This window comes from Thunnus thynnus, chromosome 24 (assembly GCF_963924715.1).
Source record: "Thunnus thynnus chromosome 24, fThuThy2.1, whole genome shotgun sequence".
NCBI classification, from domain to species: Eukaryota; Metazoa; Chordata; class Actinopteri; order Scombriformes; family Scombridae; genus Thunnus; species Thunnus thynnus.
Window position 1 is genome coordinate 17,075,052 of NC_089540.1, and position 17,985 is coordinate 17,093,036.

At 44.1% G+C, this 17,985-nt stretch overlaps 1 protein-coding gene across 9 annotated transcripts in view; it reads left to right on the top strand.

The window, feature by feature from the left end:
• zeb2b (zinc finger E-box binding homeobox 2b) overlaps window positions 1–17,985 on the top strand; it is a 461,952-nt gene that overhangs the window by 434,302 nt on the left and 9,665 nt on the right. For 6 of the 9 annotated variants that reach the window (XM_067583059.1, XM_067583061.1, XM_067583062.1 and 3 more), the window contains 4 exons: window positions 4,961–5,216; window positions 10,938–11,006; window positions 13,594–13,782; window positions 14,896–15,110. In XM_067583059.1, the coding sequence (XP_067439160.1) occupies window positions 4,961–5,216; window positions 10,938–11,006; window positions 13,594–13,782; window positions 14,896–15,110 (729 nt within the window). The remainder of the gene's footprint in view (window positions 1–4,960; window positions 5,217–10,937; window positions 11,007–13,593; window positions 13,783–14,895; window positions 15,111–17,985) is intronic. The other 3 variants (XM_067583064.1, XM_067583066.1, XM_067583067.1) reach the window with 1 other exon arrangement.

Genomic DNA, 17,985 nt, shown 5'->3' on the forward strand with positions numbered 1-17,985 from the left:
AAAAGTAAGACTTACCCGAGGAAGTGCTTAAACTGTTGCAGACAGGAACAATGGCAGACAAAAGGTCATCATGAGAATCCACTACCACTGGCTGTAGCCACAAGGCAGCGACCTCGCTTCCACCTTAATGCCCTCCCACACACACACACACACACACTAACACACACATATACTGACTAACAGAGCACCTCCTGCTTCCCCATCTCCCTCGCAGCCATCCAGGTGATCCGCTTGGCTCACATTCATGAGACAGGGAGCGAGCGTGAGCAGTTATCGTCCAATAGGGAGAATGTCCTGGCTCATTATCGGCGTAGGAGGCCGATTGTGTCACCTGGAGCTAAGCCTCGACACTCGACTTAAAAAAGTCAGCCGGGGTTAGCGTGAGAGAGCGCGAACGTGGGTGGGAGTCATTTTCCCCGCAGCGTTCACCTCTGCTGTTGGCCTGCTGAACAGAAAGAGCTCTCTCTTTCTCTCTGGCTCTGAGACTAGAGCAGGAAGGGCTTTTAGTGCAGCCTCCTCTGGGCGCTGGACGGCTACTTTGGGATCATTAAATAAATGTGATTATACCTGTTAGCATTGTGAAATGGTTTTCCTCTGCAGAGTGAAGGTGTAGCACCTCTGAACTTGGATTTTCACAGCTGTGGAAGGAGGGGAGAGCGAGAAAATTTCACATTTTCTCAAACGTACACGAGCGTAGATCCACCCTTGTTGCTAAAAACACGTAAAGTACTTCCTCACATCTGCCTCTAGATGCTAAGACCAGCCATCCTTTGTTGCCAAGTTGCAAAAATTGTGCAACTGCAACTTTAAATATTTGAATTTCGGTGACATAAGGCTATTATCCAAACACATATGATCAATTTAGATGTAAAGTTTCACCACAGAAGGCCGTCAACACCTTCATTCTTGTATCAAAGACATTTTATTTTATGTCACGCACTCCAGGCTTCTTGAAAGAGATTCCACGCACACATGCCACACATGCACAAGTTTTTTTCCGGCGAACAACAGATGCGCGGGGGTCAACATGAAAGGTACGAGTCGGTGGCCGCGTGTTCCTCCGAGTGACTTCTGGGGGTCGTCTTTGAATTACGGCGTGTGGTCCGACAAAAAGCGCCGACGCTAAGTGGGTTATCTCTGAGTCGATTATGACTCCGACATTAAAGGTTCGTTCACTGTCAGAAACTTGACGCTTTTGTAAATACAATCATTTTTAGATTTGGAGTTTGTTTACCGGCATTAAATTAATTCCACTTGCTTCTCAGTATCTACCGAATACAACTGTCACAGCTGAAGTATTGTCTGTGCAATTGTTTTTTTTTTTTTATTTGTCTTCATCAAAGAAATGATGAGTTTTTAATAAGACTCTCTCCCTTGCTCTCAGGCTGTCACCGCCGATGCTTGTAGCCATCCTAATCAATATACAATATTCCCTCTCCTCTCTGTACTTTTCCTGAGTGACAGAATAATGCCGGGCCTGTGAAAGGGTTATGTCAGATAGTTTAAAACCTGATATTAAACAAGAATTGTGCTGTTAGATGTGTCATTTTAATTATCTGCGAAACTCGAGGCTCCTTTTATTTACCTTTTAACGGTGGGTTAGAAATAAAAAGGAAGAAGAAGAAGAAAGCAATATCAAACAGGTAGCAACGGTTTGTAGAAACGTCAGGCGTAATTGCTTTTGTCAAGGATGACACTTAAGGTAAGAAAAATTGGAGAGGAGAAGAAGTAAACATTGTCTTTCTTTCTCTCCTCTCTGCAACACAAAAGGCTGATTAAGAGCGAGGTTCGGGAGGGTGGTGGGTGGGAGGTGGGGTGGGGGGGACGAAATAACTGCCTGCGAAATATTAGTAGGTTAGAATTACTTTGTTGCGTGACACAATACCAATAGATGCTTCGTGTTCTGAGAGGGAGAGGCTCTTGTCAGCGGTGGCACCTAAACAATGGCGGCTTTCTTGACGTTAATACTACGCGTTTGACTTGACGAGCACCCCACTGTCATTTTGCCTTCTTGGAGGTATACATTGAATGCGGGGAGAAGAAGAAGAAGGAGACAGCTGACGTTCGGAGAAGATTTCGCGTCTACTGTAGCTTTCAGAGACAAGTTCAACGCCCCCCCCTCTTCCCTCCCTCCCCTCCCTCCCCGTGTGCTTTAAATTTGTTCAGAAAGTTGAGGACGAGACGTCACGAGATGATAAGAAAAAAACAGCAGGAGGCAGAAAAAAACGGTTTCAAACTGGTGACAGGAATAAATGAAAGCTCCACTTAGCACGGAGAAGGTCCGTAATGTTGAGCTGGTTCCTTATGTGGGAGTATTGGAGTCAGGACGGTGAGCGTTGCTGCGGTGGATGTGTTGCTAAACAAAAAGAAGCTCCCTCGCCGCTTTTATTGGGGAAGAATAGCCCCTTTAAAACCTGTCCAGCCTTAGATAATTTCATTCAGCCGGCCCCTGCTCCACCGTCATTGAATCTGCATCCAGAGATCAGGTTCACAGTGACGGGTTGATAGCTTCCCAAGCCTCTTGGCCTTTTGTTCTACCAGCCCTGCACGGCCTCCCCCCCTCCTCCTCCCTCCTCATCCCTCCTCCCTCCTCCTCCTCCTCCTCCTCCTCCTCTGGAAGTTTGGGGGGACAGAGAGCTGATGGGACATTGCTGAGAAAAGTTCAAAACCTCGAGGTTGACGGGGCACGGGGAGGTGAATTCCAAAGTTTAGTTGTTTGTAAGTTTGACAAACTTTTAAGTGGAGGATTATTACCTCGAGGTAAAAGACTTCCCTCTTTCAAAATACATATATATATATATATATATATAACGTCTCAAGCAAAGGCACAATATCAATTGTACCAAGGTAGATGTAGACCACCCAAGAATTCCTAACGTCTCTCTCCACTCCAGGGTCTCCAGCCTCGGTTGCCTTTTTTGTCATCTCCAAGGAGCATTACTGAGTCTGAACTTGCCTAAACCCTTGTGATCACACCTCTTGAAAAGGTTTTGTTTCCTCCGTCGATTGGTATTCGAGGCAGGTCAGCGCACTCCCACCCTCCTCCTCCTCCTCTTCCCTCTCCTCCTTTTCTCCCCCCCCCTCTTGCCTGCCTGCCTGCCTGCCTGCCTGCCTCCCCCTCTCCAATACCTCCCCTCCCACGTTTGAAAGCCCTGTTTTCATTTTAATTTGCACCTGTTGTGCAGTTGTTCGCTGAAGGCAAGTGCAGACCAGTCAATCGTAGGGAGACGTGTTAGGAGGGGACGTGGGGAGGCTTATCTTTTGATATGTATAATGTCTTCAGAAATGTCATGCATGAACTTGGTCTTGTTGACGCTCTTGATTCTGGGAAGGTTCAAGAGGCAGGGACGCTCTCAGACCTCGGTCGCGCAAAAAAAAAACACCGTAATTAGCTTGTTGATGTCTTAAAGGGTCACAATGTGAGGCTATTTTTTTGTATATTTTACACCTTTTATGTACAAATAATAAAACATGACATGACATCTCAAAGCTATTGGTTATAAATCTGTTGAATTTAAGCAAAGACTACTGACTTATGAGCTCACTGCAGCTTTTTTTATTACTCAGAAACATAAATTCTACTTAAGCACATTTTAAAATGCCTCCACCTCTTCACTATGGGCCCGCCCATGATTGGCTCTTACCGCAAAACATTCTTGTACAAGCTGCCAATGAGGTGTGTCCTCATGTGATGCCATGCTTTCTGGCTTGCCTAGCGCTCCATCTGCGCTCTCTACAATAAGTCTTCTGACGTTCCCCCCTTTTTTTTTTTTTTGTCGCTGCCATGATTTACGCTGCGGCGAGTATACGCACCGAGAAAACCTGCCGATGGCGGTGACTAATTTGCACGCGAGCCACCTTTGATTGAGTTCACAGCCCTTATTTACAGGCCGTCTATTTTGAGAAAACCAGGCATATGTCTGGGACCTGAGTGTTGTGGAGCCGGGCGGGCCCTGCTGATGCTGCTCTGGAGTTTTCAATGTGTGTGTGTGTGTGTGTGAGGGTGTGTGTGTGTGTGGTATGTATGTCAGCTTATCCTGGATGTGTGTACTCAATAGACCTCCAGGCCTTGTCGTGTCTCTATATTTTCATATGTTAGGAAACATTTATATTTATGTTCATGGTTCACTGGCAATGCAAATGTGAAGACATCCGAGGGGTACACACTATGAATAATCTAAATTACTATAGGTTAAGCCTTTTGTATGCATAGCAACAACATTTGTAATATTGTACGTGCTATGCGGAGCATCTCAAACGTGACGGCTATGCTCCAGAGCAGAGCCGTCCTGAAAGGTGCAGCTCGTTGGCATCCGAGGCATGTGAGCAGGACTGAAAATTAGTGGCTATTTTGGCTCGCATCTCCTCGACAGCTGTCTGCCCACCGCTGTGGTTCAGTCACAAATTCCAGTCGCGGATGCTGTAATTGGGGTGTAACCCACAAGAAAAAAAAAAAAAAAAAAAAAGCAAGCGCCTACGCCTTGGACCTGCACTGATGTGGGATGACCTTTTTAATCAGGGAATAAACCTCAATTTTCAAAACAAGTTGAAATCTCGTTTCGGATTCATCTGTCATTTATGTTTGGAGTTTAATCACTTAGCTGACACTCATATGTGAGGTTCAAAATAATAAAAAAAACATCCAGAGTTGTTGTCAATAACATGACAAGATGATTATGCAGATGTAGTTGCTTAGAAATATATAAAAAGGGGGAAATAGAATAAGAGGAGAAGATAACAGGATGTAATGGTTGTGTTTTTGATAATATTAGTATCAATAGCTGATCATGAGGGTCATTGCTTGACTCAAACAGTTGGTAAACTGACTCCACCCCATCCCATCCCTTGGTTATATATAACATGTACGCAGCATCATCTCGCTACAATCCTCTTCCACTTCCAAAACTCCCCTTTACTCATCAGACCGGATTTTCCTTTTGTCTCTTTCTTTCTTTCTGTGGCAGCTCTGAACTACGAGAATGTGGTTGAGACCGGTTCAGAGACAGAGGAGGAAGACAAGTTGCCAGTGTCCGAGGAAGACCCCCTGATCAACGGCACCGGCAGCCCGGCCAGCCTCACCAACCCGGAGGCCTCGCCACGCACCGAGAGCCACGGCCTGCTCACCAAGGAGGAGGAAGACGACGAGATGCGGGACAGCGGCGTGGAGCACATCTGGCCCGACAACGACATGCTGAGTGCCTCGGTCGACGGTACTGGTGAGTGTCTGGAAACCGGAGGATGCGGATGTAATCTCATTGGTTGAGTTGAACCTCGGTGGGAGGAGCTGAAGTACAACAGATTTCAAAAACCACAAGTTGGATAAATGGCAAACTTACATATTTTTTTTCCGTCATGTTTGTCTTTTTCACTGGGTTTCAGTCAAACTGTTGGCTAGAAGACCTGTGGTTCCACCCACTGAGGTTATTTCTGCCTCCAAGTAATGTTTGTAATGTTTCTTTGAAACCAGATCTGTAATTTCTTAAACGAATATGTTCCACAATGCTATCTGAGAAGTATCACCTGCACTTTTACCAAGCAAAAAATGCATTCACAGGCTCAAAAAACACTCCTTGCTGCTTTTGTTTTATCAGATTTACCAGATGTGTTTCAGGGGTTTCAGGTGAGCCGTCAGTCAGGAAAAACTACCACTAAGCTGATTTTCAGATGCTTTATTGCAAATGTGTGCGCATCCTGCCACTCTCGGTGTCATCTTATGGCGTAAACCCCACCCATCTGGTGCCCAAGTAGACTTAAACAAACCCCACGAAGCGTCGAGCAAACACCGCTTGAGCCAGGTCTGACGGCGAAGCCCCGATGATGCTCCCTCGGCAGACAGACATGATAAACACTTCTTCTTTCGCGAGCGACAGAGACCATTTGGTTCGTACTTAGACCAAAGTCCCCCCGCTCTGAGCCAAACAACCAAAAATATTTACAGTAATGTATAACCTCGCAGCCTGTGAGCTGCAGAAAATGAAAAAGGAGGTGGGATACAATGTTTCAGTCTGCAGATTCGGCAGGAGATGCAAGACATGAGAGGTTACTTTCACCCAAACCGTATCAGTGATTATGGTATTTCAACAATCCCGCCTCCTCCCTAAAACACTCCTTAACCCCAAGGCAGGTGATGCCTTCCCCTAAATTTGACTGGTCTTTTTTTTTTGTTGAGCAACTCCGCTTCTGCAGGAGCCCCAGTAGTCACGGATGCTTGAAAGATAAATACTTTTAATTAGGGGGCAGGGTATAATCATTAAAGGAAGCCAGACTGCTGCAAAAAAGTCATTAACAATCTTAAATGAAATTTTTATTTTTATGATAGCCATTTACATGTATAATAAGAGTCAATGATTCTTGGAAGCATGTGACAGGAACAGAGTAGGGCGAGAAGTCATGTAAGACAGCCCATTTAAATGAGCTGGGCTTCGCTATTCATTTCTGCTAATGAACTAGCTGTGCACAGTGCCGAAAAAACGGAGGGAACATTCAGCAGTCTTAAATTTTAATATGGGGGAAAATTGCACATTTATTAGGGATGAAAAAAAAAAAAAAAAAACTTAGTGGGTATCAACATTTGCTTCTCCTAAATAACTGTTCATGTTGGCTCCTTAAGGGATGGAAGAAAGGGAAAGACAGTTCGGTAAATAAATCAAGATAAAGGATAAACAAGCTGTCGTTGCATACGGTAATTGTTTATTTGATAAAGACCTGCGGTGCCATAATGTCTGTAATTCAACTATGTTGCAATTCCCAGATAATATGTTTCTCGTGTGATAAAGTGTCTGACATATTTCGGAGAGCAAGTCAAGTTCATTAGAGCGTTTGGGAGTCTCTTTCCCAATCTTGCGGGTGCTGTGTTTCCCAGCCTGTTTTTTTTTTTTTTTTTTTCTTTTCTCGGTGCCTAAGTGTCTACAGTGATACCTCAGCACATAACTTAGGTCTGAGATAAGTTAGCAGCCCCACTCCTTCCTACTCGGTACTGATTTGGTCCGCACTCCCCCTATCAAGAGGTTTCACACAGGTCTTAGAAGTGTGAGGTAATGTAACTGATTCTAGGTTGTTGCAGGGGGGAAAAAAAGCACCAAAACAATAAGAATTTAATGTATTGTGAGACTGATCAGCTTTAGAGAAATATAGCTTAGTTGTTTTCTTGAAGACATAACTACTGCATGTAAGAAAGAAAGCCAGAAAAAAAAAAAAAAAAGAAGAAGAAGTTTATCGCCGAGCCTCTTCTGATTCCAGGGCACAATCAGAGTCTTGTGTCTGGCGTTGTCCTTGACATTCCTTCATCCCACAGTGAAGCTGGACGCGATGTGCTGGAAAGCATGACATCATTATCACTGACAGACATTTTCAAATAAATCACCTGCGTTCTCCCTTTGCCCTTTTTAAACTCTTCTCTGGGGCGTTAGGAAGATTTCTGACTTAACTTTGCAGCAATGTCAAGATGTAGAAATAACTTTTTTTTTCTCTCTCTCTCTCTCTCTCTTCCTTGTGTTTACTGAATTATGGATTACGTTCGCTCCCATCTTCAAGACGCCTTGTTTTATGGCACTTTTGCCAAATTTGGCCTTCTGTCTTTGATAAAACAGCGGTTCATGTTTTCATTGCACATTTATCAAGTTTGGTGTAATTAATTTGTCATTTAAACACCTACTGCATCCAGGAGTTCCCCATATTTTTTGAATAAGTGCAGTGTTTCACAAGCTTTTTCCGCCCTGCCAAGAATAAAATTCAGAGGCAAACTCTGTTTTTTTTGGCTGTAAAATGACACATAATATCTGTTATTGACAACTTACAGTCTAAAAATATTAGAATCGGCATCAGGTTTCAAAAACCTGTTTAATCAGAGCTTGTTTTGTTTCTTAGATTCTGTTGTATGTGTTAGTGGAACATGACAGATTCAGGATAGATGAGGCTAAATGCACAAAGGCAGAACTTTAAAGCGGCTATGACTGCGGTGACCGGCCATAAAAATAGGAATGTTTTCAAAATAAACAGCATCAGCGCTGCTATGAAAATAGGTGGAATTACGGTCGGGCCAAGGTATTCTGGACTCCTCCTGGGTCTAGAGACGACTCTCAAACCTCAACATCGCTGCTCTAGGAGGTGTGTACCTTACCGCCTCAGGTCTTACGTGATTTACTGCTGACATAACATACTTTTCCAGCATTTAGTGGACAGTTTCATCCAAAATCCTTTCCATAGCCAAGAATAGGCACATATTTGTGGCATAACAAGAATCCAAAACCCTGTTTTTCCCCCCATTTTTTACATTATTTGCAACATTTTTTACATGTTGTGAACATTTTAGATGTTAGATAAAGAGATAAAGCTCTAAAAATGGTCATTCCCTGTGTGTAAAGGAGGCTCTACAGCTGCTACATTAGCGGCTTTTCTTACTATAGAACGACCAGGCACCCATACTCACCACAATGCCACTTTGTCCCATTTGAATGTAGCTCAGGACTGGCATGGATGGTTGCATGCATGTGTGTGCCAGAGGCCATAGCAGCGAGGTGTACGTGGTATTAGCCTACCTCCTACTGGAAGCAGGCCGTCCCTCCCTTCAGACCACAGATAACAAAAGTTTTCCAAGGTAAATAGGGGAGAGTGGAGGGCCAGTAAATCCCACTGGTCATCCCCTTGCGTCAGACCAAAAGTATGCAGCCAAATTTGATTACCCAAAGCAAACACGGTGCCTACGAGGACACAGAAATGTGAGGGAGTTTTGACCGTGTTGAGTGCAACAAAAAAAAAGGAGGAGGAGGGGGGGGGAAGGTTTTCATACATGCTGAAATCTGATACTTGTGGGTATATTTTAATCTGTGGTGGAGGGTTTTTTATCTGTTTTGTTTTGTCACAGCTTAATTTATGTTGTTTAAAACCCATTTATTTTCTTATACTGCGCCTGCGGTTTTCATGCAGTTTGGCAGACGTGCAATCAAATGTACAGAAAAGAAAAAAAAAAAATCCTAGAAAGGGAAAAGTTAAACTAGGACATACCCCGTCCAGAAGAGCCTGTCATTACTCTCTGAAGCCATTGACAGGCGTGTTTATCATTCAACCGCAGAAGTCAAATCTTTAATTTCAAGCACCCTGAATTTGCAAACCTCAAAAAAAATCATCCACAACTATTAAACTCATTGTTTCAACTTATAAGAAAAAAAGCAAAAACTTGCAGGGCTCTTGTGTGGACTCGTGTAAGCAGGATAACATTATTATCAACAATACACCCACCACCTTTCCTGTAACATGTCAGCCAGGTTTTCCTCTTAATGTAGGCGCTCATCCTGGTTTAATAGCCAAGGGATAGTCAGATACATGAGATCCTGCTGTGGACCGCTGAAAGAAAAAAAAAAGAAAAAAAAAATCTTGACAATGCAACACTTGTGACGTCCTTGCAGGAGCAGCAGAGCAAGAACAGATGCGGGTGAGGCACACACAATGCAGGTTTTCTTTCTTCTTCTTCTTCTTCTTCTTCTTTTTTTTTTATTTTAATACAAAGCCCCCATGTTCTCGGAAGCACCTTGATTTAATTTTTACAGACGAGGCAGGAAGCTGAGAGACCAGGGACTCCTTAAGCTGATTGTCCAGTCAGTGTCCTCCCGTCGACCGCCGTAGAGATGAATGTGTCAGAAGAGGAGGGGAGGGGGTTTGTTTACGAGCTTGTCAATCTGCCATTTATTTACAGCCGTCTCACCTGTGCCAGGACAATATCTGCCCGTCTGCACAGACCGGGTGCCATTATCCTGATTGGCAGTAAGAACCTGTTCTGTTCAAACCAACACTCCTGGAGGTTTAGTTATTTAAACATTTCTCAGAGACAGGGGCGTCTCTAGGAGGTGGAAATTATCTGATTGGTTGATGTAAATCAATTTGCAGAGCCCAAAAACTTTACCACATCACCATAAACTGTCAGCAAAATTTAGCCTTTTATCTCCAGTTTACCAGCCATGCATTGCACCTGAGTTATTATACAACAGGCCTTTGTTTTTTAAAATCAACTGAAACACATTGTCATGAAAGCTCTACATTCAGAATAGTCTCTTGCAAGTCCGCCGAGATGCAAACAGCCAAACCAATGCTGCAAAGTTCAAACTAGCGATTCTTACCGTCACCATGCACTTTTTCACTTAAGCATCATCAGTGTAAATGCTTGAAATAACAGCTTCATCCCTGTCTTAACTGTTCATCTGTCTCATTGCACTTCAGCTCAACATAACTGCAACAAGAAAACATTAATTCTTTTTTGACTCCACCTACCTGAGGTTTACCCCGACCAATGAGGTTATTTCTGCCTCCGGAGCAGCTCTGCCCCTGAGAAATGTTTGTGCAACTAAAACTCTTAATTTGTGGTGAAGGGTTGTATTCTTTTTAGTTAGAGCAAGGCACTAACTCTCTGCCAGGGTTTGTGGGAAATCAAAAAAACGTGTGTGCGCCTCACAATACTCCGAGCAGCAGCTTTGGATAAAAGCATCCACCAAAATGACATATGATAAAACAAGCGTGATCCTGCATGCAGAGGATTGCAGCGGCAGGCGTCACAGCCAGGGAGTAATAAGCTCAGCCTGCGTGTTGGCTGGAGCTCTATATGATTGCTCAGGTGGATGTGCTGCGTGTTGTATTTAATCGCTCTGTTTGACGATTGAAGCTTTCTTTGCCTCCCCTGCCGCTTGTTGTCATGTTAAAGGTAAATAAGTCACTGTCTGGCCCAGATGATAGCATTCATTAAGCATGCCGAACAAAGCCGCGGCGCGCTGCGATGCACAGCGGTGCCTTTATTGCTTTCTCCATACCTTCTTCTTAAAGGCCTCATTGTCAGCGTTTGTTGGTTTGCACGGTTACAACCGAAGTACTCACCCCCCTCCTCCTCCTTTTTCTCTCTCCCCTCTTCCCCACATTCCCCCTTTTTTTTCTTCTTCTCTGTTTCTGTGCAGATGAAATAAAAGATGATTTTGACACCCTGGGGCCTGATACCACTTTGCAGGCAGTTGGAAACGGTACAGGTGAGTCAACTGAAGATGTGTGTGAATAAGTCTCTTTCTTGTGCTTGTTACCTAAGTAACAACGCCTGTAACCCTTTAAAACAAAGCAACGTCTGACTGTTCAATCGAGGGTTATAGTTGTCTAGAGGTTGTTTCCAGTTCAAAGAGTCTTCCTGTTCGGATTTGGGGTTGAGGGGGGGGGATTTGACAGTAAACCATGAAGACTTTAAAAGCCCAAATAGGGCTGGCAAACTAATAATAAACTTGTCAAAATTACTGCTTTGCATGTCAAACATCAGTAGGTTCAAACTGGACTGGGGGGGTGGGGGGTCAGGGGGAGACAGGATGGCAACCCTAGGATGGCAGTGGCTTCTCTAAAATAACAAGTATAAAGAAATCATATCCACTAACTATGAGCTGTAATTAAAGGGAAATCTTGTCCTGCTGACTCCGTAACCACTAAGACAAATCCCCCGTATGTTTATGTTTATAGCTCGTGATTCAATTTTTTATAATCTTTGATTACACATGTTGAGTTTAGCCTTCCTGTGTCTTAGTGAGTGTTTGTGTCCCCGTTGCCTGCTCCTGGTGGAACCAAACCCTACCTGCCATTATTCATTAAGCTACTAAAGCTGATTTGTAGCCACACACTCCTCCCTTCCATGATATCATCCTGGCCACCCTGACAATTGGCCCCGACCACTGTTATGATAAACCAAACTCACCCCACAGAACGCCACACAGCCCTGCCTCCAAACCCTCCCTTTCAGCTTTAATTACTATTACTTTCTGCCCCATTCTTGGTGTTTTCTTCTTCACGTTTTTTTTTTTTTTTCTCTTCTCCTTCTTTTCTAAAAATTCAAGCACAGCAAATGTTTTCCATTTTGACTGCTTAAAGGGGTTTTGGAAACAATACTGTGGCACTGCTGTGGAAGCTCCCCGCCACTAGATCACATGTGATTTCATTTAAAGACATGAGCAGTTTGATCACGTCCTCGGTGCCAAAGCACACTTTGATCCAGGTGATTTCCTCTTATACTGGAAGGAAAGTCGGTCGTTCCTCCTTTAAAGAAACATTTTTTTTTACGTTTATATTTTTCATCCAGAATGACTCAAACGTGAAGAAGAAGAAGAAGCTCGGTAGATTGCGTTGACTGAAAGTAAAACATATCAAATAAACATCATTTCATTACCCTGACGGTTTTTAGGATTAGATCCAGGAAGCCGCTTTGCACCGAGGCGCACCCCGCTCAATCATCAGTCAGTCTTAAATAACGTCTTTAAAAAAAAAAAAAAAAAGTAAAATCATAACACTGAGTCTTGCACAATTAGCTCCGCAGTCCTCAAAAGCCACAAAGAATCGTGTTAATGAGAACGCTCGTGGATTATGCTATCACAGTTATCAAAAGCGATCCATTGGCACCGATGACATTTCGGTGCCATTTTTTTTGACAACCAAATATCTACTACCTTGACCTTTCCCGCAAATTGGACCGAGAGAAAGTCATCACGGCCTAACAAATCGCTCTTTAAACCTCACCTTGGCTCACAGGCTAAAAGCCTAATTAACAAAGGGGGGGGGGGGGGGGGTGAAGTCTGATGAGACGTCACTCGGTTCTTTTTTTGGGGGGGGGGGGGGGGGGGGGGGGGGGGGTTCGACATCATCGCAAAAACAGCCTCCAGAATCTCTTCGGGTTGTAAACACTATGTGTGTGTGAATGTGTGTGTGTGTTTTTGAAAGTCGGCCATCCCCTTGACTAATGAAGGCTGCTGATTTCTTTTAGCTCCGGTTTGTTTTTGGAGGCAGCTATCTCCACACTGCAGCTTAAGAGTTTCCCTGAAGAGAAGGGACTGGGAAATAATTTGAGAAAACGCATTGTGTGGCCTCAGCACTTTGGCTGGCTTAAGATACATTCTGCTCAGCTATGGCAAAGCATGTCTGTCTTATTTTTTTTTTCTTCTTCTTCTTCTTCTTCTTCTTCTTTTTTTTTTTTTGTGCTGGTTTGTGGTTTGGCCCCGGTAATCTGTTCAACACAGAATCAACAAAAGCCACAGTCTCTTGATTGACCTTATATGTGAAAGTCGATACAAAGAAACGTGGCTCTGTTGCTGATTAAGCCGGGCTCGTGTATGTATGTATGTATGTATGTATAAATGTGTTTTCCTTTTTTATTTTACAGTCTTAAACTCAAAAATCTGATTTCATGTCATGAGTAAATTAGGTCAGTGAAGTTTTTTTTTTTTTTTTTTTTTTTTTTACACGTTGCACTTCAGCAGCTCATGGTAGCGCGTTTATCTCTGACTTTTTGGCCGGATTAAGTTACAATTCTTATTTTAGCCGGCATGGCGTGACAAGCAAACCCAGTAATTTAGATGTATTCTCCCCAAAGCACGGCTGTAATGTTTTAGGGTGGCTGTCCTCATCGCATTTCCACCAAGATGTTCCCAATATCCTCCTGTAAGACATTTCTCTGGGGAAAGAAATGAATCCAATTTATTCCTCCCCCTCTCTCTCTCTCTCTCTCTCTCTCTCTCTCTCTCTCGGTCTCCTCCTTCACCATCTCTCTCTCTCTCTTCCTCTCTCTCTCTCTCTCTTCCTCCCCTTCAGTCAAGAGCGTCGATTGCACTTCAGAGTTCGAGGACTTCTTTGCCAAGCGGAAGCTGGACGACGGCGACAGCCACGTGGTGAGCATCGCCGAGTACCTCCAGCGGGGCGACACTGCCATCATTTACCCAGAAGCCCCGGAGGAGCTGTCCCGCCTGGGTACGCCAGAGGCCACCGGGCCGGAGGAGAACGGTACGAATCCTTCTGCTCGCTCAGGAGGGGTCAGAGGTGAAAATGTGAAGGAAGGATGTTGAAGCCTGATACAAGCTGCATAAATATTAAAACTAAGCTGCTCCATAGATGAAGATCTAAATATCATTGTACCTCAATACTGTGCGTCTCATTCTTGCACATTATTTGATCATATATATCCTCATTACATCAGGAAACTTTGTATAACACAGAGTTTATGTAGGTATCAGAGCAGAAACTAGGCCTAGTTGCCATGCCTTTAACATGAACTTGTAAAAAATTTAGGTTGACATTCAACTTGGCCTCCTTTTGGAAACATGACTGCCGCAGTAAAAGACCATGCGTGCTCAGCTAACCTCCCATCTATGAGTTAAGGTTTTTTAAAAAAAAAGGAGGTCTGGACACAGAGCAGCAGCAGCAGCAGCAGCAGCAGCTCTTCCCGCTGACACGACCGGGCAGCTGTTGGTCCCACAGATTCGCCGGATGCCTTGGTGTTTACCTACAGTCTTAAGCAACAGCTGGGCAGGGGCTTGAAATCAGATAGTGCACCTCTGAAGCTCCCAGGAGGGAAAGAAATGGGAGTGGTGTGGGGGGGGGTTGGTGGTGTGGGGGGTTTGAATTGGCTCATGATTCATGCTGCAGACATGATAAACGTGTCAGCGGGAATGGCATTAAAAAGTGAGGGCAGTTTAAAGCAATTAGGAAGGTATGGGGAATTACGTGTGTGTGTGTCAGCGACTTTGTCGACTTAAGGTTTTTATATCTGTGTGATTGTGTATATACAGTATAATGTGCCTGTTTATTACTATGTGAAGGAAACTGAGACCCAGTATAGAGTGTGAGTGCCGCATGTAAAACTGTACGAGTGTGAGTGTGTGTGTGTGAGGAGTCGGGAGGAGGTCGTAGTGCAGCGGATGCCAGCCTGACACTGTGGCTCTCATGTGGAGCAGATTGCAGAGATAACTCCCATACCACTCTGGGCAGCCCGCCCGTTAGCTGCCATTGATTCGCTGACCTTTTGGCCCGCTTTCCCTTCCTCCTCCCTCCTCCCTCCCCCCCCACCTCCTCCTCCTCCTCTCTCTCCCCCCCCTTCTCCCGCTGTCTCCCGTGCAGACCTGCCACCTGGAACGCCAGATGCCTTCGCCCAACTGTTGACCTGCCCCTACTGCGACCGGGGCTACAAGCGTTTGACATCGCTGAAGGAGCACATCAAGTACCGCCATGAGAAGAACGAGGAGAACTTCGCCTGCCCCCTGTGCAACTACACGTTTGCTTACCGCACTCAGCTTGAGCGGCATATGGCCACACACAAGCCTGCAAGGGATCAGGTGAGGAGGATTTCATTTATTCTTTTTCTTCTTCATCCCTCCCTTCTATTTTTCCTCTTCCTCCTCCTTCTCTCTGTCCCCCCACTATTTCATTTCTAATGTGCTCTGATGCCTCGGAGAAGAGAGATCATTTTTTCTGATTGGCAATCATTATTAATTTTTCATGGCATTTTGAAGATGCAGATCCTTTAATGGTAATAACTTTAATTGAGGCCCTAAATGGTTTTTTGATGGCCCTCCCTGATATGATTTTCCAGTCTCGTGTTCACGATCGAATGATTGTGTTAATTTCCAATTTGGAAATTTTTATCAGCTCCTTAACTTCACTTCACTCCTGGCCTTTAATGTTGTTCTGGTGCAGCCCTGCAGTCGTGGTACTCCATCAAAACCCCACCCATGTCCCCCTCTCCCCCCCCCCCTACTTCTAATTTCATGCACTGCAAAAACATCTGTGTATACTTGAATTTTCTCGAGCGATTTATATCCTATATGTCTGAAATATAATGTGAATCTGCTGGCAGTTAGCATGAATCACCTTAAAGTCCTGTGAGGTGAAAACACATCCAGCAGTCACGGGTGTTTAACTCGGTTGTCAGCTTTAAGTTGAAGACGTGGGGTTGAGATAGATTGTGGCAAAAAAAAAAAAAAAAAATTGCATGCTTTCAGAGTTTTCGCACATTGGGGGATAATTATAACTTCTCAGTGAAGTAAAATTGGAGCAGTAAATTTTAAAGTAGATGGAGTCGGTATTTGTGCTTCGAAGGTTGATTATAATTGAGGAATTAAAAAAAAAAAAGCAAGTTAAACCAAGAGGTTAATCTCTAAAATGTAACACATCCACTCTTTTTTTTTTACTCAGAACCCTAAAAGCACAAAAAAAGGCTAAATAAATTAAGAAATGTATCATTTATATTTGCAAAATTTACTAGAAATAAACTAAAAGATCAGCTGTGTGAACTTCCTCCTGTAGAAAAACGCTTGTAATGTACAGTAGTGGTATAAAAAAAAAAAAATCAGCCAGTTACAGATGATATCATGTAGCCTGTTCAGTCCCAGGTCGTGGGTGTTGTGTTGTGCTCTCTGAAGCAAGGATGACAGGCTCAGACTGTGGCTGATTTGATCAGATGTCAGCAGCCAGCACTTTCACCTGATCTACCAGCTGGGTGTAAACGTGAGCAGATGGGCCGGCCGAGTGAGCCGCCGTCCCAATCCTCATATTACAATGCTGTTGCTGCTCCCCTCCAGAGTCGAGTCAATGGCCAAAGACTCCCCTATTCAAGCACTGCAGGTCCTTCTACAAAGCCGGTTATCTTGATTTGTAAATTAGCTGGATTGTTTAAGTGGTAATCCTCGAGATGAGATCGAGATGATGTCTTGTTTGATTTATTTTTTTGCTGTTAGGTTTTCTGTAGGTGGCGCTGTTTTCTTTGTCTTTTCAGTCTTGTGCAGCAGAAGTAGAATAAATCACTTCCTCGAGTGTTTAGAGGAGAAACACAGTAAATCAAAATGAACATATATGAAAATGTACGTTTGGCAATTAGCAACTAACTCAGGAGGACTCAGGAGTAATCACATTAACATAAAGAATAATGTCCTGATAGGTAAACATGTGCCGTGCTGTTCAGTCTCGTATGTTTACAAGCCTTAATACTCCTCCTCCTCTTAACCAATTAGCTGAAATATGACTAATTAGAGGTTATACATATGCAAACAACATCCAGTCGGGTCCCCGCCCACAACCAGCAGTGGTGGCGTTCACACACCGACAACGAGCCATGAAGGAGAGAGATGGAGCATTTTGCCGGTGCCATTCACAATTAAGAGCACAGAGCGATTGTGTCTTATTAGCAGTGGTGGCGAGACTAAACTTTACCGGGCAGGGGTCCTCAGGGGGGAAGTAAGGGGATGGTGGTGGTGGTGGTGGTGGTGGTGGGTGGGGGGGGCGGAGGCACCGAAGCAGCTGTTGCTGTTTGTTTATGCAACTCAGCAACATACGAGCGGTGGGGTCCCTCTCCGGCGCTTGGCGGGGCCCCCGACTCTCCCTGCTTGATCTTTGAAGGTTGGGGCTGTTTGAACAATTCCTCCCAGTCCTCCCAGTGTCCTGCGCGCCACCATCTGTCTCCCCAGGAATGTGGGTAGAGTCAGCACACACCCCAGCATTTGTCAAGGCTGAACTGGGAGGAGGGAGTCGCTGTGTTTTCCCCCTAGCGAGCTCAGAGAAAATGTTTCTCTTTTTTTTTTTATTATTTACGAACTGTTTAACGTCCTCACCTCCCACTTGGAATTAATTGTTTGGTGAGTGACGAGCCAGGTTTACACACCCCAGTGTTGTTGTTGTTGCTGGGTTTTATATTTTGATGGGGGTATTTTTTTTTTTGTCTTTTCTTTTCAGAGAACAGGCCCTTTTTTGAATTGCAAATTTGATGGATTGCAACTGATGTTTACCTTTGAACAGCATACGCTCTGTTCTGTATCCTAAGATTATTAAAGAGACATTTGAGCTTTTTTTAAATTAAAAAAAAAAAAAGACCCAATTACTGTAAGACATTTTAGACTCTTCTGAAAAAAGTGTAATTCAAATGGTGTGACTACAGGTATGAAAGGGTGAGAGAGAGCTCACAGATGATTCTGAATACCTTTTAGACTGATTAGGCTCAAATTAATGAAAAATAGATCAGATCACTGGTTCTAATGAAGGGAAAACGCTCTAAAAAAAAAAAAAAAAGAGTCTTTTCATTTATTCTATTTTCTGGGCTGCCAAATTCTAAAGGCATGCCTCCTTTGGCTGAGGAGCCAGGAAATTAAAAGGTATGTGATTCTCTCTGTTATCGCCGCCGCTGCTTGTAGTCGCTCAACGGAGGTGGGAGTAGAAAGC